The sequence below is a fragment of the Helianthus annuus genome, chromosome 12 (genome assembly GCF_002127325.2).
Source record: "Helianthus annuus cultivar XRQ/B chromosome 12, HanXRQr2.0-SUNRISE, whole genome shotgun sequence".
Classification (NCBI taxonomy): Eukaryota; Viridiplantae; Streptophyta; class Magnoliopsida; order Asterales; family Asteraceae; genus Helianthus; species Helianthus annuus.
In genome coordinates, this window is record NC_035444.2 from 28,356,084 (window position 1) to 28,381,692 (window position 25,609).

The 25,609-nt window shown below is 40.0% G+C and overlaps 2 protein-coding genes across 2 annotated transcripts; one reads left to right on the forward strand and one right to left on the reverse strand.

Moving 5' to 3' along the window:
* Nucleotides 1-500: 500 nt before the first annotated feature.
* LOC110874490 (zinc finger protein JAGGED-like) lies at nt 501-3,239 on the reverse strand. Its single transcript, XM_022123113.2, has 5 exons — nt 3,151-3,239; nt 2,942-3,033; nt 2,588-2,713; nt 2,116-2,200; nt 501-969 (listed from the first exon to the last, which is right to left on the reverse strand). Coding segments are annotated over exons 1-5 (555 nt in total). The 5' UTR covers nt 3,153-3,239; the 3' UTR covers nt 501-719.
* Nucleotides 3,240-21,782: 18,543 nt separating this feature from the next.
* On the forward strand, nt 21,783-22,988 carry LOC110876075 (extensin-like). The gene has a single exon (XM_022124255.1). The coding sequence runs from the start codon at nt 21,783-21,785 to the stop codon at nt 22,986-22,988; it is 1,206 nt and encodes a 401-aa protein (XP_021979947.1).
* Nucleotides 22,989-25,609: the final 2,621 nt, after the last annotated feature.

The window sequence follows — 25,609 nt, forward strand, 5'->3', positions numbered from 1 at the left end:
GCCCGATTAATTATTCTTATTATATCAACCATTTATGATTCTGATTTACAAAATTCATTTAGGTATTAAAGAGTGTGTTAGTTACGTATTCTCATTAGAATGACCAGAGTATCTCGAAATATTAAGACCAACTTTTCAATTTCTAATCCTTCTTGACAGGTAAACTTTCAATTTCTTATGTGCTACTTGTGATTATCGAAAGAAGTTCATTGTTATGATAATTTTGGTGAAACTTGTTTAGTTACCAGGAGGAGGAGGGTTTATAGAGTTTATAACATCAACTTTGGAAACGATTTTCCAAAATAGTTGTTTAGTGTTAATGATATTGTTATTGTAAATTTATTGCGTGTTTTCTAATAATTGTATATTTTTATTATATCGTATTTTATTATGTTTCCCGGCCCGATCTTGCGACTTCACCCGATCTAGCGATCCGACAAGACCCAAAAATTTAGACAGGAAAAAGTTGAACCCACTGGAAAAAAATCCCGGATCCGCCACTGCTTGCAATACATCTAGTTACTCATATAACCAAACACTAGTTAAAAGGAGCAAAATCATAACATAGAAAAAAAACAAGACAATTTAAAGACAAAAAATCATGATAACATACTAACATTGATTGATCCTCCATAGTGCCATGCTCTAGTTAAGAAAAATGATCAGGTGTTGATACCGTAGCGCACACAACTAAGTTCTGGAGGCTGAAATGTGGATTGCTAGACATATCGGTCCACAAAGTAGTCGTTTATGAATTGTGAGTTAGAATATTGTGACAAATAAGGATTAGTGAGGCGAGATGGCAGGGAAGCGTATAGATGTTGATGTGGTTGTGGCGGCGGTGGGGATGGTGGTGGAGGAGGCAAGATGGTGGCGGAACTGCCGGAAAATAGTCTTGTAGGATAAACAGTACCACCCATGTTAAAGCCTGCCGCATAATGATAGCCTCCATGCACGGCTGGTTGCCCACTATACAAGGACATCAATATGAGTTTTTAGTAGTAGTGCACTAGTACTTCAATATAAAGGGATTTAATAATAACAAAAAATTCATATAATAAAAAGAGCCTTTCAACTATTTTTCATTCTAAAAAGTATATCTTTATGTTGTCAATTACATAAGTTTAGAAAGGAGATTTTCGGTGGTCGTCAACTTGAATAAGTGAAGTTGATTTTTTTATATAGAAATTGGTAGTTTTTAATGATTTTGATATGACATGAGAGGACCTTTTTTTGAATGGTAAATTTGGATCACTGACAGACCACTGGAGTATCATCGTACTATCAGTTAAACCATCCGATTATATCCATCTCCACTAGGCATAATGTCTATACACCAATTCAGGAGGAAACCCAATAAATATGAGAAAAACCCCCTTGTGAGAATCGAACCCAGGACCTATTAATTCCAAAGCATTATTCCATTCCCAAAATGCTACTAGACTATAAAGCCATAGCGAGATGAGAGGTCCTTTTAAAACCTTTTTACCAATGAGTTTGTCACACTTACTAATGCGATATCTCTATTAAACATTTATTTTTTAGAATTTAATCCATGTAACATTTGATTTGTTTTTCTTTAACAGCATGTGTTATTTATATTTTTTTTAAAAGTAATTACTTTATTTTCCCTCTAATCTGTTATATAGTTTTTACTTAAAACCAAATTGTATGTAAAATAATAGATTTTTGGTCTTGAAATGTAAAAAAATACTTTATGTTGAATACAACTCAATTTTTCAATAAAATTTATATTAAAACATAGTTAACATTAAATTTATATAAAAACTACCCATTTATAAAAAATAATCAATAAAGTTAGCACAATGCAAGCTTTCTATAAGCTTGTTACTTCGAACATTTTAAGTGCTACCTTTAATGCTAAAATATTAATAATATAAAAATTTAGGCACAATTAGCAGTCGGCTAGAAAACCCATTAACTTTGTAGAAGTAAATGTTCGCCCCAATAAAAGATATTCAAGTTATATATGTCATATGAGTTGGATTAATGCTTCTTTTATATATAAACATGTTTGAATTCATGCTAGGGTTTTGTATATTGTGACATCGTACAGAAGTTAATTAAAAGAGGGGAGGGTAGCAGTGAACGTACCCTAGTTGGTGAGGTGGCGGGGTTATCATATTATCGGTACTGAAAACCAGTTCACGAGCTTGGTTTAGGGTTTCTGTTTCCCTCTCTGAGACCAAGAACACAAACTCCAGGTTAATTATTTTCAAGAAACACATATTAACATTAAATCATTAATGAGTAAAAAAATATATATTTCAAGACTTTGAAATTAATTGGGTTAAACATAAAGACATTAAGGGTCCTACTAATCCTAGCTCACCCTCAATCTTGAGGGCTTTATGACGTAAACCCTAACTTTGACTGTCATTTCATGAATCCTCAAACGACCATTTAAAAGTAAGGGCTATAAAGCAAGCCTTAATCTTTAAATTTCCGTTGGGTGCCACCTCAATTAATGGTCGTTTGAAAACGGTGTGGGATTAGATTGTCAGTGTGTGGATACAAGGCACCCGTTAAAACAGATTTTATGTGTGCGTGTGAGAGAGAGAGAGACCTTGGCGATGGCGGTTCATGTGTCCACCAAGAGCTTGAGACTTGCGGAACTTGAGGGAGCAAAACCGACACTCGTAAACCTTCCCTCTTTCATCTTTTGTGCTGTTTTTCTTTTTTCTGTAGATCCCTAAAAAAGCATAACCAACAAATATTTATATTTCAGTTATGACTAAACCGCATTCACTATATCTTCTGGGTCAGAAGTCCTGCTATTCACACACCCTAAGCGGCCGTTTGACGAATCCTCAAACGCCCGTTTAAAGAGTAGGAGCTATAACGCAAGCCCTAAGTGTACTACTTATGATTTATCATGAAAAAGAGAGAGAGAGAGAGAGGATGGTATCATGGTAAGTACCAGATGCAGCAGAAGAGGAATCATCAAGTGGTTGTTTGCTATGATCTCTGGTAAAATCATCTGGTAAATGGTTGAGGTCTAGTGGGTTTCTCCTGAAAACCAAGATAAATGTGTAAGAGACTTAATTAATTAAGCACAAGTGACCACTGAACATGAACAAGTTAAGAGAGTGATAGTTAAGGGTGTGGGGTTAAGCCTATGGTGCTTACATGTTGGTAATTGGTACCACAAAGAGAAAAATAATAAGTTTATACAACAACCCTGAGAATACAAGAAAACTACAGCTCAAACAATAATATTATCTTCAGGTGGAAATGAGGACATGAGGTGATAATGTGTTATTATAGGTTGAAATATATCGATAAAGAAAGATGGGGAAAACTCAAAAGATTAAATCCAGTATATGTAACAAAAGCAGTCAGGCTCCGCCCGAAAGTTCTCTATCATGTTTCCTGTCACATTCTTGACACACAATTGGAAAAGAGACAATGGGTTTTGTGACTTTAAAATGGTGGTTGTGGTGGGTGAAATTTGTGGAAACCAACTATGTATACGTTGGATAATGTTATAAATATGTGGTGAAATCGGAACCATAATTCGGGGCAGTTAGGCAAACAATCCAGCCAGTGGCGGATCTAAGAACTTTTTTCACTTCCTTTTGGTAGATTCTCACTAATTTTCACTTTTTTTTAAATCATACAAGGTTCTCACTAATTTTTTCCATTTTTTCTCAAACCAAATGGGTTCCTGGAAACCCACAAAAGTAGCCTAGATCCTCCTCTGGATCCAGCACGTTGACACTTTTCCGTATGGGTCTTATGGACCATAACTATACTCGTAGTTTAAGCTATACTCTTTTTAAATTTGTGCATTTACTACCACGTGCCCTTAGTCTAGCTAATTTCGTTACTAGTCTCATAACTTTTGGATTAAATCCTCAACACCGTTGTTTTTAATTAATCTTTCTTTAAAAATATACAAAAACAAAACAAACGTATGAAGTAAAATCTCATTCAATGGTAACGGTAGGAAAGGGTAGGACGAAGACAAATCTTACCTCTATTATCTTATGAGATAAAAAGTCTAAATTCATTGAGACCCGGATTAAAAAAAAAAAAAAAAAAAAAAAAAAAAACTACTTTTCTTTTTCTTTTGACATGTAAAATAAAGTAACCCTAACAGAGAGGGAATAAACCCAAAAAGGCATAAAGCCCCTGAAAATGAACAATTTTTTTTCTATCGTCTAAAATTAATTTGAGTGAAATTTCATCCTGAAAATGATTGGACTATTTCTTATGGTGGGGTTAAATATTGGTCGTATCAGACATGGCGTGAGACTGCTGTTAATTTGTGGTTAGGGTGAGGAGGGACTAAACAAGTCGAAATTGGTGGGGTATCACTTGTTGTTGTCAACGTTTCCAATTATTGAAGTATGTGCATACAATTGCTCTTTTGAGGCATTATTGATCTAGTGGAGTGTTCGTTCCAGCCAAAACAAAATTAGGATTATTTATCGCTTTAATTGTTAACGATATAGGCACGTTCGTATTCCACTCTTGGAACCTATGTAGCACGGAGACTCCATTTATGTGGTCGTACCCGTCTCGAGTACTTGTCAGGGACGGAAACACCCTGGGTACTTGTCGGGAACGTTTCGTAAACGTTTCCAATGTCGGGGACCAGTGGCGGACCCAGGAATTTTTCCATGGAGTGCGGAACATTTTTAAAAATTTTATGGCCCTAGGTACATAAGTAAAAAATCGGTTCGTATCGGGTCAGTTTGGGTCGGGCCGGGTCATGTAAAACAAAAGAACATTAAACTAATTTTATATAATCATAAAAAACATGTCAAACCTTGTTACAAACATAATTAAAACGTCGCCCTATGGGCACTGGCGGATCTTGCCCGTTGAACGTGTCAAGGGCCGAAAGACACGGGCACTAAAAAAAGTCCGGGCAAGCCCGGGCCAAACATAGTATATATAAAAAATTTCGATCGAAATACGGAAAATTAGCACTACGGCCGAAAAACTTGCCCGCCCTTCTAAGAACCGCTCATGCCTATGGGTTTTCATTTTTTTAAAATCTATCCAAAACATCATATAAAGCTACTTTCTTAAGCAAGTCTTTCTCTATATAATATAAGTTGATCGCTCCATAAGATAATGTTTCAATTTTAATTTCCAACTATTCAAGCCCTAGAAATCATAATGTAAGTTGTAATCACCCTAAAAATCATCTAAACAACATAATCACCCTAAAAATCATCTAAACAACCGGTTGGATTTGGTGTCGAACGGCGGTGGTATGGTGGCTGATTATGGTGGTCACTGGCTGCTAGACTGTTGTCGCTTGGTGATGTTGTTCGTTGTCAGTGCAGGGACGCAAGAGAGAGAGAGAGAGAGAGAGAGAGAGAGAGAGAGAGAGAGAGAGCGGGAGAGAATTCTAAGGGTTTGGGCTTTAACTATTTTATTATAGTTTGAAATATTGTTGGGTTTGGTTAATGGGCTAAGACTTAGTGGGCTAGTTAATTAGGAATTATAAGTGGGTAAAGGTATTGAGTATTTGGGTTTAGTTAGTTAGGTATTAAAAGTTATATAATTTAGGTAGTATTTAAAAAAAACAAGAGTTTACTAAAAAAAATCTTAAAATATAAATTGTGTGAAAGCACCGGATCGATGACGAACATCAAACATTGCACTTGATTCAAGACATGAAGAACAAAATATGAAGAACAAGATAGAAATATGTAGAAGATGAACTCTTTATTATGAATCAGTCATCACAGATTACACAAACCAAAGGAGTATACATCATCTACAAGCTGGTTTAGATCACAAAGATCTAAACCCTAGCTTTCTCTCACTAACACATAGTCTCTCTCTCTCTAGAATTCACACAGAAGGATGAACGAGTGGGAGAGGTGCACCAAGCTACAAGAGTTGCACAAAGCTTTCTCTGAATCGTTGCCCTAATCTACACAATACACACATATATTGTGACACCTCGGAAATTCCTGTCCAATTAAATAAAGACACGTGTCCTCTGCGACAGACGTGTCAGAGAAACCGGGTTAAATAAAGAGATATGTGGTAGGATTTATTTAAAAAAAAAAAGAAAGGGGGCGTCATGTATTTTAATTACCGCTGAACGACCCAAGAGCGACATGTTATTAAATCACCTCTGAGCGACCCGACGTTTTATAAATCCCAAGATCCTTAAACCGATCTATGATCGTCTCATTTAATAACCGGTTGTTCTCGATAAATAAAGTTCATCTTTATAAAGGACAATGGAAGTGAAGGTTGTTACTACTCCTAAATCTAATGAAATCCTCATGGTTAATATTAGTTGTATAATTAACCAAGTCATATAAAATTGCAAGACCCATTCTTGAAATATCCGTCAAATGCCAAGACTTATATGAGAATTGAAATGGGGGACATGTAAGAGACTTCTCACCATGCAATGGCTGATCTTGAAGGCCCCACATCTGTAAAAGTGAAGGCATGTTTCGGTTTTTGTGGAATGCATGGTCAAGACTTAAAAATGTGTAAGTTTTTGTCTTCTGACCATCGCTTACGGACCGCAAGGCTCATGGTTTACGGTTCGTAAGCAGGGCGCTTAAGGTTCTGGTCCGCATGGGTCCTTACGGACCGTAAGGCCCGAAGCTTACGGTCCGTAAGACCGTCGCTGGCAGTAACTTCAGGACAGCTGCCTGTCCAAAGCATGTAACCGACTTAAAACGTAAAATTTGAATTCCATGGGCTTCCTAGGCTGTTTTTAGACCCTTAGGGACAAATGTAATGATCTGGTATCAACATTAGACTTGCTTGGCTTGATCCAAGAGTCTTGGGTTCCCTATATAAGGAACTTGACCTTGAACATTTGAGCTTTGCTCACTTGGGAAGCTTGGCTAGGCACTTCTGGAAATCCTCTGGTCATCAAGGCAATTTCTTAAGCTCTCTAAACCACCTTAGGACTCTTGTAAGTGTCCTTAACCCTCTCTAATCCTTTCTAGCTTAGTTAATTAAGCAAAAGTCAAACCGTCGTAATTAAGGTTTGACTTCGTGATTAAGCATAATGTGCTTTGTCTAATCACGAATTAAAAGTACCTTTAGGAAGGTGATTAAGTGGGTAACAAACCCTTAAAAGGGTATTTCCAGATTCCCACTCTAAGCATGTTAATTGTCGAGTCAAAGCTAATTAGAAAAAGTCAACAGAATGCTTATCTTTAGATTAATGCATAATTAGCAATGTAGGTTGTATGTAACCTGTTTGAAAATTTATATAACTTGGTAATAAGTGTAAGAACATGTTCCAACATGTTCAACTCGACAATTTTCTGTTTAGACCCGGTTCGGAACCGAAAGTCGCATAGTTTGACTTTCGCTTTGACTTTCAGTTCTGACCCGTTTTAGTCAAGTTTGTTTATACCTTAGAGCTTCTTTTGAACCTATTAACATGTTAGTATATCCTCCTGTGATTATACAATGTGGTTCATTAGACATCTAGTTCGTATGCATGTTTCCGTTAAAATGCCATATGTTGACCATTATGCCCGAATGTCCAAAAATCATAATTTTTGATAATCTAAAAGGGTTGACACCTTAGTTACTGAAATATAAAGTTGTCCCCAAAATTTGGTATCAATTTGAGGTCTAGATCCTGAGTTATGCCCATTAGCGTAATTAAGAGCTTCTTTACTAATTAATTAGCGTAATTAACACATAGCCTATTTAAACCCGAAATTTTTACCAAAAATTTATACCCTCTGTTATAAAATAATATTTTAGGATTTTTGGAGATTTTTATTTATTTTTAGGCTGAGCTTAACCTAGTGTTTTAAGCTTATTTCGGCTTATGCCGGTTTTACCCTTTTCGGTCATAAAATGAGTTTTACAAATCCTTTTGACCCTAAACATTTTTCTACTGATTTGTTATATTAAAAATGATATATTGAACCTTCTGAAAATATAAAAATATCAGCTTTTCTATAAAAACCCGTAAATGGCTCCAAATCGCCTTTTTAGGCATTTTTACGACATAGTATATGTCAAAATGAGATTTTATATAAAAGGCCTAATACCTACTGATATATTTTATGAAAATATACCTTATAACAGTAGCCTAAAGTTGGAAACTCAGATTTCCCATTTTATCCTTTTTAGCCTATGTAAGATTACTAAAATGCCCTTTTTAGGCGTAATTGGCGTATGAAAACATTTGGGGCATATGTGGGCATACCTTTTTGATGTTACAACATATTTTGTGCATATAATCTCAGGAAACTTGCATATGACTTATATGGTTACTCGTTACGCACTTTCGCGTTCGGATCGGCTTATGTGACTAGTTCGCGCATATTAGCCGAAACGGGTCAAACCATAACATCTAAGTCTCAAAATTCAGAATATATTCAGTTTACCCATATTATACAAGTATCCAAGCTTGTAGGGTCTAAATCATATTCTTTCCCGGTTTTCGCATTCCTCGCGATTAAACCATAGTTTACTCTTTAAAACTAACCGGTCTAAACTTAGGCTATATATAAAGACCCGTTAGGATTCTAATAGGTTATTATAACCTTCGTTCTAGAATAGGAGCCCAGTAAAAGACACGTGCATTTTTGAAATTGTGGTTATACTTGCTCAGGTAAATACTTTTAACTTATTTTCCCTATACGGGCTTGGGGGTACGGTATATAAAATACCGCTTGGTCGGGCGGTTGGTTCCATCTCATTAGTAGTTGGGTATTACCAATGGGACCCGTTTAAAAATTTAGTGTTGTTTGTTTCTTGTGCCTTTGGGAGTTTAATGACCATGTCCCGGATATCCTTGGCATCATTTTTGGCCACAACCTCGACAGTCGGGTGTAGGCGTACACCCGGTTTTATGTCTATTATTTTAAGGTATTAACGTTGGCTTCCCGCCGCGGACTTATACCATGTGGTGTGTCATTTAACCTTAAACCCGACACGACTCGGGCGACTAAACGGTCAACAAACATGTAAATCTTTTACAAGTTTAACTCTGCTTAATTATTCCCAAGTTATAAAATGTTTTGTGCCTTGTGCATTTAAAACCAATTTTTTTAAAACATTTTCAAAATGAGTCAGTTAAATTGTATTTACCAGTGCAAACTGACGTATTTTCCCCAAAAAGATTAAGTGCAGGTGCTATACGGAATAGGCTGGTTTCTCCTTAGCATCGTAGAGTCTCGCAAGCTTTTGGGATGCATAATCTGTTGAACAATTTCTTTCTTTTTACTTCGATCCGCCTGTGGATCTATTTTGACTGGTTGTGATACTTAATATTACAATTAATAGTTGAAATAAATCTATTTTTATTTGCTTCCGCTGTGCATTATAATTTGTGTTGTTTGACATATGGTGATATCAACTACGTCACGGAATCCCCCACCGGGCCCACCGGTGACACGTGGAATTTAGGGGTGTGACAGGTTGGTATCAGAGCCAACACTGAGTGAATTAAACACTAGCCTTTTGTGTTTAATCTCAGTGCACAAATTTGCACATTCTTCGAGTTCCATGTAACATTTGTGCCTGTAGTCATAATGAACAGTTCAATTATCAATAAAATAATGTAATTTGATCCCAATGTTTGTTTCATTGTGTTTTACATTTTTCATGTTTTGACTTTTAATCAATTCCAAACTCTACATCACTTTCTGGAGAGTTATACGCTAACTGGTGCGTAAACGTACTCAGTTTAGTGCGACAAATACTCCGGAACATCAACATATACTCAACATACCTTAAATAACCTTTACATAACTTAGAAATAAGTTTTGAAGGTCTTGGTATAGCAGAAACAAGTTAATTCGCTTACAGGGACTAAACTTGACAAACTGCGAAAGTATGCCAATTTGAACTGTAACGAACATTCCGGAACATGTCCATAAGTTAACCATACCATAAATATCCTTTACATAGCTTAGAAATAGGCTTTGAGAGGTTTGGTATGCTAAAACAAACTTTTGGATCGTTCAGGGACTAAAAGTGTCAAAAAGTGCCTAAGTTTGCACTTTCGCGCATAACTTACGTTCTGAATACATCCGGACATCCAAAAATTTATGTAAGCATCCTTGTATTATGCCTTAGTGTTTGGCATAAGAAAAATCCATTCGTCGCGTCATTTGGATCGTCTTTCACGCTTATGCGCATTCCGTCGTAATTAAGCGAACATCGCGATCGTACGGCCAACCGAACCGACATCCGACATATTTTTGGGCATGTTTCATGTCCACAATGTTTAGGCATCATTTTAGGGCCTTAAAGGTGACTTTACAGGTCTTAAAGGGGCTGGAAATAGCTTAAAAACGCAACAGGGGCTGAATACGTAAATTCTGCAAGTGGTGCAGATCAGACGGGGCTAGGCGACCCGCGTAAGACCTGCACCCACTTTCACGCGGGCCGCGTGAACATGTCTGACAGCAGATTCTGCATTTAATGCAGAATCTGGCCTTTCGTTCGATCAAAGGGCGATGCCTTTTAACCCAAATGAAGGGCCAAGGGTCAAATACACTGAATCTAACCCCTGGACACGTGTACGCACGAGATCAAAGCACGTTATTCGATAAAACGATCCTAACGGTTCCACCTTTCCTATAAATACCCCCCCCTTTTGTGTAAAAACCCACAAATCAGATCTAAATGCTCTAAGTTGATGCTTATGCTTCATACCTGAGCTATTGGATCTTGATTAGCACTCGGGGACCCTCCGTAAGTCTTCTTTCGCTCTTTTATTCGCTTTTCGAGTCCGAAAGTCAACGTTTTGTTGACTTTCTGCATTGACCAGCTTATGGTCGATGCGAAGTTCATGGAACTTCATAACGTGAGCGTGATCACGATGGTCATGGTCCGTAGTGACCATACCTACTGATCACCACGCTATCTAGGCTCGGTGACGAGTCGTAGTTTCGGCCAAAATGTGCATTCTTGCATATTTTGTAACCAAACTACTCGTGGGCATCAAAGCCGTTTGTTTTGATGTCAAACCTGTTTCTAAACTTAGTTAAGCATGTTCTAACATGCTTAGCTCGTCACTTTTAGTTTAGTGCTTATATAGGGTCGTAAGGTAAGCGATCTAAACCATCGCTTATGCTTTCGAACCCGACCCTTTTGGTCGGTCATTAGGATCCGACCAAACATATTAGGTGACCATAGCTATAACCTTCCGAGGTTATACCTTGTGGTCACGATGTTAGGCGTTCCGAGCGCGTTCTACGCGAACGACGCGTTAGGGTAGCATAAGCTACCTAAACGGGTCGTGATGGACCGTAAGCACTTAGATTAGGTTTCATTTTAGTATGTGGGCTTTGTTAAGCCATATTACACGAGTCGCCATACTCGTTTGGTTTACGAACCCGCGTACTGTCCGATCCTTCCGATTTGGTCCGGTATATTAACATAGCTACCAATTAGGTGCCGTTGATATTCCGTGACCTCTCGCATTACCTGGTTATTTCACAAGAACAACAAAGCAACCTCAGGTGAGTACATAGAACCCCTCTTTTACTGTTTTCCAAACTGTTTTGGGGTGAAACACATGTGCCTATCTGTTACATTCATACTTTCCATGTTTTCACATCATATATCTGCTATGCTCATTAGTACATTATAGTACATGATTTCATTACATTTTATGCTATGTATGCCCATTGTCTGCGTACTTAGTACATTGATTTACATAACATTTTTGCTGCATATGTTTACTCAGCATATGGGCACATCGATTTACATGAACATTTCTGTTGCATATGTTTACTCAGCATATGGACACATTGATTTACATAAACATTTCTGCTGCATATGTTTACTCAGCATATGGGCACATGCCTTCATTTTGTTATGACATTTGGTTTGTTTAACATGGGACAATACATTCATTAACACTAGCTACGCCGTTCGTTAGTAGGTAGTGGTACCATAGGAATTGACAACTCCCATTCCTGAAGTCCTGGGTTTGATAGGACTGGAAGGAATGACCGAATTCGATATACATAACTTAGATAAACCTTTAATTTGTTTAAGGGTTTATCGCCGCAGTCTCAAGGCTTGGATGTATGCATAGTTTACAATACCGCATAAATGTTATTATCAATTGAGCATGCATTTCCCGCAGAACATAACGCTGATTTAAACCACGTTTTACTTCAACGACTTGTTTTGTGCATATGGTTTAAGTTGATACTTTTCGCTTACCATACATTTTGGGATTTCACATTACATGATTTACATTGAACATAAACACGTCGACATTGACATATACATTTGGTGGTTTACACTTGAGCATAAACACTTGACATGGATTACAATAACACTTGACATTTGGTTTACACATGAACAATTTACATGGTGGATTGGTTTGGGTGAATGATTCAAGTAACGGGGCGTATGTAATATGATACAAACATGGTGGATACGCCGCTGGTACTTCCTATATATAAATGTTTGTATAATATTACATATCGTGGCGTTATCTAAGTCATTTCAGTTTAGACACATTACACTTTACATAAGTAACATATTCTTCACAAGACATATTTTCACAAACAACTTATCTTATTCAACTCACTTTACTTGGTTATTCGTTTAACCTTGCATTTATCTATACATATCGTTTGATGTTATCGTTTTTCAAATGATTTACAAAGCAAAACAAATTACAAGGTTCATGACTGACTGTTATTAAACATTCTTTAAAACTCAAGTCATGAACCCCATTTTCACAAAACCTATGTATCTCACAGGCATTTTTATGCTGACGTACCTACTTTCACATGTGTTTTTAGGAGCTATTCCATAGGACGATGATCATGATTCTAGGGCGGACCTGTGCCTTAGAGCCTAAAAATGAAGTTTGAACTAGCTTAATTATGTTTTGATTTCCGTACTCTCTTTCCAAGACAATGTAACACCTTTGTTTATAAATAAAATACAACTTGTATGCCATGGTTAGGAAACAATTTAATTCTGTCCACGACACTCCCCGGCGTTTCCGCCGCGGTTGCATGTTACACGTGGCCGGGGTGTGACAGAAGAGTTGGTATCAGAGCCATTGGTTATAGGGAATTAGGTTATTAGTAATGCTTTGACCTAGACTATAACTTTCTAGGACCCTAACACAAGTTATCTTGTGTTTAGAGTTTAAAACATGCACATCACCTATCCTTAGGTGATAACCACAACGGGAACTTCGGTTCCGAATCCGCTTTGAAAATTAATCATCTGTTCTAGGATGATTGATTACTAGGTTTTGAACCCTCTATTATAAGGTTTTGAACCCCTTTGGATTTTCAAAAATCCCGTCAAAGTGTTGGGTTAATAGTGTGAACACGTGCGAACTGGAAGGGTGAATGCCTGTACCCTGAGTTTTCTGTCTAAGGCTAGAGTGTTCGTACAAATCCACATAATCGGACCAGTCACTCTTACCTGGGAACTCTTGGGGTGAGTGTTCACTTATAGGCGAGCATGTCTTCGCGATACACTAATTCTGACCCATTTACTTTGACTAGACATTTCACGTCGCTTATTTACTTTGCGATGCATAACCGCCATCTTTGCTTTTGATTGCTTTTGCTTCATCTCATTCTCTTCACCCAATCATCTCACTCGTTTCATTTCATGTTTTTCTCTTCTAGAATGCCTCCTCGACGCGACAACCAGATAGCTACTGCCGAGCTGGCGGAGATTATTGCGCAGCAGATGGCTGCTCAATTTCCGAATCTCTTTGCTCAATGGAACCAGGCCAACAACAACAATGGTACATGCAAATACAAGGATTTTAACCAGGCTAAGCCACTCAAGTTTAGTGGTTCTGAAGGAGCAACTGGGCTTCTTCAGTGGTTCGAGAGCATCGAGAACACTTTTCGCCATGTGCAGTGTCCGGATAATCGCAAGGTCGAGTTTTCTTCGAGCGTGTTTCAGAAGAGGGCTCTTACATGGTGGAATGGGGTTATGAGAGATCAAGGTGCAGAAGTTGCTCTAGCTCAGACATGGGCTCAACTGAGAGCTCTTATGATGAGGGAGTTTTGTCCTCGTCATGAGCAACGAGCATTGGAGAAAGAATTTGATGTGTTGAAGCAAGATAGTGGCGAGCACAGGGCTTATACAGATAGGTTTGAGGAGCTGAGTCTTCTTTGCCCGAATATGGTTACCCCACTCGATAAGGCCATCGAAAGATACATCGACGGCCTACCTGACTCAGTACAAGACATCCTTACTGGTAGCAACCCTACCACACTTCGTCAGGCGATCGAGTTATCAGCGACGTTGACTGAGTCGCAGATCCGAAAGAATAAACTACACAGGAAGGGTGACAAGGGCAAGAAGCAGTCGGCAGACAAAGAGGATAGCAAGAAAGGTCAAAACAAGAAAGGAAAGGATTCTGGTTCCTCAAGGGGGTCAAGGAAGCTTAAGGCTTCCCAAAATTTTGCTGTGACTGCCCAAGCTAACCAGGCAGCTCCCAACCAGCCTCCAGCAAAGAAACCCTACTCAGGAAGTGCACCTTTGTGCAATCAATGCAACAGTCACCATCATCCGCAATATCAGTGCCGTTTCTGTACTAACTGTGGGAAGTCAGGTCACCTTGCCAATGTTTGTCGGTTTGCTCAGAACCGTGCGGAACAGAACCCTGCTCCACAAGTTGCTCAACAACAGGGTCAGGTCGCACGACCAAACTACCCACCAGGTGCATGTTATAATTGTGGGGATCTGACCCACTACAGAAATCGGTGTCCCAGACTAGTCAACCAGAACCAGAATGCAAACCAGAATCCGGCACCGGCTCGAGGTCGAGTCTTTAACATGAATGCACAAGAAGCACAAGCAGACAACGAGGTGGTGAACGGTACGTTCTTTATTAATAATCAGCCAGCATCTGTTCTTTTTGATTCGGGTGCCGACAAGAGTTTCGTGTCATTGTCTTTCGAGACAATGCTTCGCGTGTCTAGAACGAAACTAGGTAAACCTTTGACAGTAGAGGTTGCCAGTGGTGAACCCATTGTTCTAAATTCTGTTCTACGCAACTGCCAGTTGAATCTTAACGACCACATTTTTCCTATTGACCTCACGCCAATGCAACTTGGAAGCTTCGACGTTATTGTGGGAATGGATTGGTTATCTAAGCATCGCGCAGAGATAGTATGTTCTGAGAAGATTGTTCGTATACCGCTGTCGACAGGCGAGATCCTACAAGTTCGTGGTGAGAAGCCTGCCGGTGGTCTCAAAATCATGTCTTGTTTTAAAGCACGGAAGTATCTGCGAAAGCACTATGTGGCGTTCTTAGCACGTGTTACAGCAGATAAAGGCAAGGGTAAGTCTATTTCAGATATTCCTGTCGTTCGGGATTATTCCGAAGTATTCCCTGAAGACTTACCTGGTCTACCTCCAGCACGCCAAGTCGAGTTCCGTATTGATCTCGTACCTGGTGCAAATCCCGTTGCCAGAGCTCCATACCGTCTTGCACCGTCAGAGATGCAAGAATTATCTAAACAGCTTCAGGAGCTCTCCGACAAAGGTTTCATCCGTCCTAGCTTTTCACCCTGGGGTGCTCCCGTTCTCTTTGTAAAGAAGAAGGATGGATCTTTTAGGATGTGTATCGATTATCGTGAGCTTAACAAGCTTACCATCAAAAATCGATATCCCCTACCTCGCATTGATGATCTCTTCGATCAATTACAAGGCGCATCTTACTTTTCAAAGATTGATCTACGATCTGGATATCATCAGCTTCGTGTACATGAAGAAGACATTCCCAAGACAGCGTTCCGTACTCGTTATGGACATTACGAGTTCACAGTCATGCCATTTGGTTTGACTAATGCTCCTGCTGTTTTCATGGACTTAATGAATAGGGTCTGCAAGCCTTATTTAGATAAGTTCATCATCGTTTTCATTGACGACATTTTGATATATTCTAAAACGCGAGCTGATCATGAGCAACATCTTCGTCTTACATTGGAACTCCTAAAGAAAGAACAACTTTTCGCCAAATTCTCCAAGTGTGAATTCTGGCTTAAAGAAGTTCAATTCTTAGGACATATTGTCAACGAACAAGGTATTCATGTAGATCCCTCCAAGATCAGTGCGATTAAGGATTGGGATACACCTACTACCCCTACTGAAGTTCGTTCTTTTCTTGGTCTAGCGGGTTATTACCGCCGCTTCATAGAAAATTTCTCGAAGATTGCAGTTCCTCTAACAGCTCTAACTCAGAAGAACAAGCCATTTGAATGGGGAGTCAAACAAGAGGAAGCGTTTCAGACTTTGAAACAAAAGCTTTGCGACGCACCTGTCCTAACATTGCCTGAGGGCAACGATGATTTCGTCGTTTATTGCGACGCATCTAAATTAGGACTTGGCTGCGTCCTGATGCAAAGAAACAAAGTCATAGCATACGCATCAAGGCAGTTGAAGATACATGAGAAGAACTACACCACTCATGATCTTGAGTTGGGTGCAGTTGTCTTCGCTCTCAAAATCTGGAGACACTACTTGTATGGTACAAAATGCGTGGTTTTCACAGACCACAAAAGTCTTCAACATATCTTCAATCAAAAAGAGCTCAACATGAGACAACGACGTTGGGTTGAACTTCTAAACGACTACGACTGCGAGATTCGCTACCATCCTGGTAAGGCGAATGTCGTAGCCGATGCATTGAGTCGCAAGGAACGTATTAAGCTTCATTGTGTACGTGTCCAATCTGTTGTTCAAACCGATATCCAAGCCCGTATTTCTCAGGCTCAACAAGCTTGTGTTTCACAAGGTTTAATGGATAAGGAATTTCCTTATCACATAACACCTGCTCTTGAACTGAAAGACTATGGATCGTACTATTTCATGGACCGTTTGTGGGTCCCAAGCCAAGATGATCTTCGTACCTTGCTTATGGATGAAGCCCATAAGTCTCGTTATTCCATTCATCCTGGCTCAGATAAGATGTATAAGGATCTTCGTATTCAGTATTGGTGGCCTGGTATGAAGAAAGACATTGCCTTATACGTATCCAAATGCCTTACATGCCTTAAGGTTAAGGCTGAACATCAGCGTCCTTCTGGTTTACTGGAGCAACCAGAGATCCCGGTTTGGAAATGGGAAAACATTACTATGGATCTCATTACTAAACTCCCGCGCACAAAGAAAGGTCACGATGCCATCTGGGTAGTCGTTGATCGTCTTACCAAGTCAGCACATTTCTTGCCAATCCGTGAGGATTATTCAGCTGACAGACTTGCTCAAATCTACGTAGATGAAATTATAGCTAGACATGGTGTTCCTTTGAGCATCATTTCTGACAGAGATGCTCGTTTCACTTCTCATTTTTGGAGAACCATGCAATCTGCTATGGGGTCTCAACTCAATTTAAGCACAGCTTATCATCCGCAAACGGATGGTCAATCTGAAAGAACAATCCAGACACTGGAGGATATGCTTAGAGCTTGTGTGATAGACTTTGGTGGTAGTTGGGATTCACATCTTCCATTGATTGAATTCTCCTACAACAACAGTTATCACTCCAGCATCAACATGGCTCCTTTCGAGGCTCTCTATGGTCGAAAATGTCGTTCACCAGTCTGCTGGAATGAGATCGGCGAGGCTCAACTTACTGGACCTGCCCTCATTTTAGAGACAACAGAAAAGGTAAAGAAAGTTCGTGATAACCTTCAGACAGCTAGAAGCCGTCAAAAGAGTTACGCGGACCTAAAACGCAAACCCTTGGATTTTCAAGTCGGTGATCGTGTATTACTTAAGGTCTCACCTTGGAAAGGTGTGATCAGATTCGGAAAGAAAGGAAAACTTGCACCTAGATATGTTGGACCATTCAAGATCGTCGAAAGAATCGGTAAGGTAGCCTACAGACTTGAGTTACCTCCTGAACTTGGAAATGTTCATCCAACCTTTCACGTATCCAATCTCAAGAGGTGTTTAGCCGATGAGAACCTCCACATACCGCTTGATGAAATTCGTGTTGATAAAACACTGAAATTTGTTGAGAAACCGGTAGAAATCATGGAACGTGAAGTCAAATGGCTCAAACGCAAGCGCATTCCTTTGGTCAAGGTTCGTTGGGAATCTAAGCGTGGACCCGAGTTTACTTGGGAACGAGAAGACCAAATGAAGGCAAAATATCCGCATCTTTTTCAATCAGTTTCCTCTAAATAAATTTCGGGACGAAATTTCCACAAGTAGGGGAGACTGTAACATTTGTGCCTGTAGTCATAATGAACAGTTCAATTATCAATAAAATAATGTAATTTGATCCCAATGTTTGTTTCATTGTGTTTTACATTTTTCATGTTTTGACTTTTAATCAATTCCAAACTCTACATCACTTTCTGGAGAGTTATACGCTAACTGGTGCGTAAACGTACTCAGTTTAGTGCGACAAATACTCCGGAACATCAACATATACTCAACATACCTTAAATAACCTTTACATAACTTAGAAATAAGTTTTGAAGGTCTTGGTATAGCAGAAACAAGTTAATTCGCTTACAGGGACTAAACTTGACAAACTGCGAAAGTATGCCAATTTGAACTGTAACGAACATTCCGGAACATGTCCATAAGTTAACCATACCATAAATATCCTTTACATAGCTTAGAAATAGGCTTTGAGAGGTTTGGTATGCTAAAACAAACTTTTGGATCGTTCAGGGACTAAAAGTGTCAAAAAGTGCCTAAGTTTGCACTTTCGCGCATAACTTACGTTCTGAATACATCCGGACATCCAAAAATTTATGTAAGCATCCTTGTATTATGCCTTAGTGTTTGGCATAAGAAAAATCCATTCGTCGCGTCATTTGGATCGTCTTTCACGCTTATGCGCATTCCGTCGTAATTAAGCGAACATCGCGATCGTACGGCCAACCGAACCGACATCCGACATATTTTTGGGCATGTTTCATGTCCACAATGTTTAGGCATCATTTTAGGGCCTTAAAGGTGACTTTACAGGTCTTAAAGGGGCTGGAAATAGCTTAAAAACGCAACAGGGGCTGAATACGTAAATTCTGCAAGTGGTGCAGATCAGACGGGGCTAGGCGACCCGCGTAAGACCTGCACCCACTTTCACGCGGGCCGCGTGAACATGTCTGACAGCAGATTCTGCATTTAATGCAGAATCTGGCCTTTCGTTCGATCAAAGGGCGATGCCTTTTAACCCAAATGAAGGGCCAAGGGTCAAATACACTGAATCTAACCCCTGGACACGTGTACGCACGAGATCAAAGCACGTTATTCGATAAAACGATCCTAACGGTTCCACCTTTCCTATAAATACCCCCCCCCCTTTTGTGTAAAAACCCACAAATCAGATCTAAATGCTCTAAGTTGATGCTTATGCTTCATACCTGAGCTATTGGATCTTGATTAGCACTCGGGGACCCTCCGTAAGTCTTCTTTCGCTCTTTTATTCGCTTTTCGAGTCCGAAAGTCAACGTTTTGTTGACTTTCTGCATTGACCAGCTTATGGTCGATGCGAAGTTCATGGAACTTCATAACGTGAGCGTGATCACGATGGTCATGGTCCGTAGTGACCATACCTACTGATCACCACGCTATCTAGGCTCGGTGACGAGTCGTAGTTTCGGCCAAAATGTGCATTCTTGCATATTTTGTAACCAAACTACTCGTGGGCATCAAAGCCGTTTGTTTTGATGTCAAACCTGTTTCTAAACTTAGTTAAGCATGTTCTAACATGCTTAGCTCGTCACTTTTAGTTTAGTGCTTATATAGGGTCGTAAGGTAAGCGATCTAAACCATCGCTTATGCTTTCGAACCCGACCCTTTTGGTCGGTCATTAGGATCCGACCAAACATATTAGGTGACCATAGCTATAACCTTCCGAGGTTATACCTTGTGGTCACGATGTTAGGCGTTCCGAGCGCGTTCTACGCGAACGACGCGTTAGGGTAGCATAAGCTACCTAAACGGGTCGTGATGGACCGTAAGCACTTAGATTAGGTTTCATTTTAGTATGTGGGCTTTGTTAAGCCATATTACACGAGTCGCCATACTCGTTTGGTTTACGAACCCGCGTACTGTCCGATCCTTCCGATTTGGTCCGGTATATTAACATAGCTACCAATTAGGTGCCGTTGATATTCCGTGACCTCTCGCATTACCTGGTTATTTCACAAGAACAACAAAGCAACCTCAGGTGAGTACATAGAACCCCTCTTTTACTGTTTTCCAAACTGTTTTGGGGTGAAACACATGTGCCTATCTGTTACATTCATACTTTCCATGTTTTCACATCATATATCTGCTATGCTCATTAGTACATTATAGTACATGATTTCATTACATTTTATGCTATGTATGCCCATTGTGTGCGTACTTAGTACATTGATTTACATAACATTTTTGCTGCATATGTTTACTCAGCATATGGGCACATCGATTTACATGAACATTTCTGTTGCATATGTTTACTCAGCATATGGACACATTGATTTACATAAACATTTCTGCTGCATATGTTTACTCAGCATATGGGCACATGCCTTCATTTTGTTATGACATTTGGTTTGTTTAACATGGGACAATACATTCATTAACACTAGCTACGCCGTTCGTTAGTAGGTAGTGGTACCATAGGAATTGACAACTCCCATTCCTGAAGTCCTGGGTTTGATAGGACTGGAAGGAATGACCGAATTCGATATACATAACTTAGATAAACCTTTAATTTGTTTAAGGGTTTATCGCCGCAGTCTCAAGGCTTGGATGTATGCATAGTTTACAATACCGCATAAATGTTATTATCAATTGAGCATGCATTTCCCGCAGAACATAACGCTGATTTAAACCACGTTTTACTTCAACGACTTGTTTTGTGCATATGGTTTAAGTTGATACTTTTCGCTTACCATACATTTTGGGATTTCACATTACATGATTTACATTGAACATAAACACGTCGACATTGACATATACATTTGGTGGTTTACACTTGAGCATAAACACTTGACATGGATTACAATAACACTTGACATTTGGTTTACACATGAACAATTTACATGGTGGATTGGTTTGGGTGAATGATTCAAGTAACGGGGCGTATGTAATATGATACAAACATGGTGGATACGCCGCTGGTACTTCCTATATATAAATGTTTGTATAATATTACATATCGTGGCGTTATCTAAGTCATTTCAGTTTAGACACATTACACTTTACATAAGTAACATATTCTTCACAAGACATATTTTCACAAACAACTTATCTTATTCAACTCACTTTACTTGGTTATTCGTTTAACCTTGCATTTATCTATACATATCGTTTGATGTTATCGTTTTTCAAATGATTTACAAAGCAAAACAAATTACAAGGTTCATGACTGACTGTTATTAAACATTCTTTAAAACTCAAGTCATGAACCCCATTTTCACAAAACCTATGTATCTCACAGGCATTTTTATGCTGACGTACCTACTTTCACATGTGTTTTCAGGAGCTATTCCATAGGACGATGATCATGATTCTAGGGCGGACCTGTGCCTTAGAGCCTAAAAATGAAGTTTGAACTAGCTTAATTATGTTTTGATTTCCGTACTCTCTTTCCAAGACAATGTAACACCTTTGTTTATAAATAAAATACAACTTGTATGCCATGGTTAGGAAACAATTTAATTCTGTCCACGACACTCCCCGGCGTTTCCGCCGCGGTTGCATGTTACACGCGGCCGGGGTGTGACATTCCAAGTCTAGACATTGAACATAGGACAAACTCTGCTTTGTTTTATTTTGAGTCTTTTAAAATTATATTATTGTGGTTATCTAAATATTGTATGCAGGTCATCATGCCACCCAGATTCCTTCGAGGTAGAGGCAAAGGACCCGTGACAGGTCATGATCACGAAGCCGGGCCTTCGCACCGGCGAACCCCATCCATTACTATGAGCACCAGCCCGCAAGAGCCCTGGAGACTCTATGTCGAACCAGGAAGGCGATCAGTATCCCTTAGCTCCTCTCCTTCGTACCAACATTCATTTGGGCCCAATTCTGAAAACGAACCCAATAACCAGCCTCCAGCTTTCATACCTCTCCAAAGATCCAATTCTCACCATTCTTTTGGCAGCCCAACACCCGTCTTCCAAAGCCGGTTTAACCCGGCTAACCTTTTGCCTGAGCCCATGGGTTTTAACCCACTCGGACCGGGAGACCACTTTCCAGAGGAGAACGACATGGATGAGGATACTGACCCCGTGGAGCCAGCATCTGGAACGCCGAACCATCCCATCGAAATATCAGATGGGTCATCATTTCATGGATCGCCATATCGTGGTCCAGACAGCTACGAGGAAAGGTTCCGAAACATTGACTGGTACTTCACACCGTCTGAACACTCGCATCATGAGCAGCAACAGGATCCTTCAGTGGGTTATCAATTTGTGGCAGTCACGCCACCGCCGCCACCGCCAGTAGAGCCGCAGCAGCCGCCTCCGGAGCCACCAAGGCGAAGAAGGTCTAATGCACGGATGTCCGTGCGAGGTGGAGTTCGGATTGCTACTCCCCAGCCATCTAGTGGCAGCCATTATCCCCCACTTCAGGAGGAAGAAGACCCCTATGATGGTGGTCCGTCAAGCCCCATACCAGAGGTCAACTCAGTACCTGTGGTACCACCTCTGGGTTTCGATAACCCGATTCCTGCATATGCTGGGTCAGCGGCATACAACCCATTTGAGCAGCCGGCACACACCCACTACAACTACAACTACGGTTATGCAGAGGTAGATCCATACCTAGTAGCTCGGGATTACAATGCTCTTCATCCTGAAGGACCATATGGAGGGCCATGGACTACTGGTTACCCGACTTATGGGTACCAGCATCAGCCACCTCCTCCGCCGGTGTATCAGCCGCCTCAGCCACCGATTCAACAGGAAGTCCTTGAGAGGCTGAGCCATGTTGAACAAGAAGTTCGTGAAGACCGCAAAGAGCGGCAAGGATTCTTCAAGGGGCTGTCAGATTTGCTTAAGGGGAAGTCGAAGAGGAGGGGTCATTGAAAACCCTTGTTACTTATTTGTATTGTAATTCAGTCCCTGCGTGGACTTGTTATTCCAGTATTCAGCTCCTGCGTGAGCTTGTGGTTTGTATTCCGCTCCTGCGTGAGCAAGTTTGGTTAGTTAACCCCTGTGTGGGTTTGTTCTTGTTTCCCGCCCCTGCGTGGGCATTTTCATTTATTTTAGTAGAAGTCCCGTTTGGGCAATTGTAGTACTGTCTTAAAACTATGTGTGAGATGTTTTAATTAAGTTTCTTTATTATTGCATGCATAAATTATGAAAATAAATGAAATATTTAAAAGGATCTGCCATTATAATTAATTGGTAAAATCTAAAGTGAACCAAGACCTAGCTTTGTAAAACAAAGCCAAGATGGTAGTTCCATAATTAGGTTAAGATCTATAACATCTCAATTTAGGACTACTCTGCGTTAATTATTAAAAGAATCTTAGAGGTAAAACCTAGCCCTTGTGTTATTAAAACCTGGCCAAGATGGTATAACCCACATAATAGATTCCAATTATTAACATCTAGTATGTTAAAGCTCTTGGCAAACTGTGAATCAGTAAAGTCACACAGGCCATGTATATTTGGGTTAATTTTAAAATTCCCTTAAATTAATTAACCACTTCTTTGAAAGTGAAGTGCCTGCGGGCAATAATTAAATGTCCTCCGTGACTAAGGACAGTGGTAGCTCATGACTCCCTGTTAATTAATGGTATAGAACTATGATTCGACCTAAAACACCTAGATATTGTAAAATCTTGGTTATTAAAATATCTTTATTGTCCTTATGACTAGGCCTATGTGCTAATGATTAAAGTATTGTAGGATAATAACATCCTAATGTTTCAATAAATTAACCTAAAATGGCAATTTAAAACCTTGGTTAATGGAACATAAAATACTATAAAAGAGCCTTTAAGTAAACCTTGTCTACTAATTATATGTAGTGTTGAAGCTACATGACTAGATCAGAGGAAGCCAATAGCCATCCGGTTGAGAACCGTGATGATGTAAAGTTCCTAGTAACCAGTGCCGAATTAAAAGCAATTGTACATGAAGCAGTTGACAAAGCCTTAGCGCGACAGTATAGTGAATTCAGTGAAACCCACAGTAGAACCCTGTCTGCACCTCATGCTAAGCCAAAGAACCATTCTGAGGTTCGCAACAAGCCGCCACCTGCTTCTCCCAAACCTAAGAAAGATGAGGATCGTCATTCCTCCAATGAAAACAGTGTTCACCCTAAAAAGCTTGCGGTTGATGAAACCCCACGTGCTAAAGGCTGCACGTATAAGTATTTTGTGTCATGTAAACCTCAAGAGTTTACAGGGGAGAAAGGGGCAGTTGATTGTATGACATGGCTCGATGAGATTGAGACGGTGGTAGACATTAGTGGATGTGCTGAGAGGGACATGGTGAAGTTTGCATCACAATCCTTCAAAGGTGAGGCGTTGGCTTGGTGGGGAGCATTGATCCAGGCATCTGGGAAAGCTACCTTGTATAGTATGTCATGGGAGCAATTTGTTGCTCTTATCAAGAAAAACTACTGCCCTCAACATGAGGTTGAGCGTATTGAATCTGAATTCCTATCCTTGGTTATGAAGAACCTTGATTGTCAAGCATACCTCACCAGTTTTAACACCTTATCCAGATTAGTACCTTACCTGGTAACCCCTGAACCAAAAAGGATCGCGCGTTTTATTGGGGGTTTGGCCCCTGAAATCAAGGCCAGTGTGAAGGCCTCGCGACCAGTCACGTTTCGATCTGTCACCGACTTATCTCTGTCTCTCACTCAGGATGCGGCGAGACAGAGAGCCCTAAGAAGTTCGGAAGCTGACAAAAGGAAACGAGAAGATGATAGCTCTCTTAGATCTAGCAAGAGGCATAGGGGAAACCGTGATGGTAAGAAGGGCTCTGAGGCCAGGAAGAACGAGAACCGATCGGGCGATAGGCCCAAGTGTAAGACTTGTCAGAAGCACCATTTTGGGAGGTGCAGGTTTGAACAAGGATCCCAGCCCAAGAAGTGTGGGATTTGCAAGTCCTCTGAACACCGGACTCTTGAATGCAAAAAGATAAAAGATGCAACTTGTTTTAGTTGCAATGAAAAGGGGCACATCAAGACTAACTGCCCGAAGAACGCTAAGAAGGCTGATGAAGGGAAGAAGACCAACGCTAGGGTCTTTCAGATGAATGTTCAGGATGCCATCCAAAATGATAACGTCATAACTGGTACGTTTCTTATTAATGACGTTTTCGCAAGGGTGTTATTTGATTCAGGCGCAGATAAATCTTTTGTGGATAATAAGTTCTGTGAACTATTAAGATTGCCTGTTAAAACCCTTAGTGCCAAGTATGAGGTAGAGTTAGCAGATGGTACCTTAGAAACAATTTCCACTGTGTTAGATGGCTGTGCTATATCCATTAGGAACCACTCTTTTCCTCTATCCTTGCTACCCTTCAAGTTAGCTGGTTTCGATGTAGTATTGGGTATGGATTGGTTATCGCATAACCAAGCCCAGATTGTATGCAGTAGAAAGCAAGTGATAATCAAGACTCCATCTGGTGAATCTCTCACCATTCAGGGAGATACCCGTCATGGATTGCCTAAGCAGTTGTCTATG

What these genes read in the sequence shown, in the direction of transcription:
- LOC110874490 (XM_022123113.2), bottom strand. An exon ending in CATGAACCGCCATCGCCAAG is followed by an intron (nt 2,201 to 2,587) that starts GTCTCTCTCTCT and finishes TCTTGGTCTCAG; the next exon opens with AGAGGGAAACAGAAACCCTA. An exon ending in CCGCCACCTCACCAACTAGG is followed by an intron (nt 970 to 2,115) that starts GTACGTTCACTG and finishes GTCCTTGTATAG; the next exon opens with TGGGCAACCAGCCGTGCATG.
- LOC110876075 (XM_022124255.1), top strand. Translation starts at nt 21,783, where the DNA reads ATGCCACCCAGATTCCTTCGAGGTAGAGGCAAAGGACCCGTGACAGGT.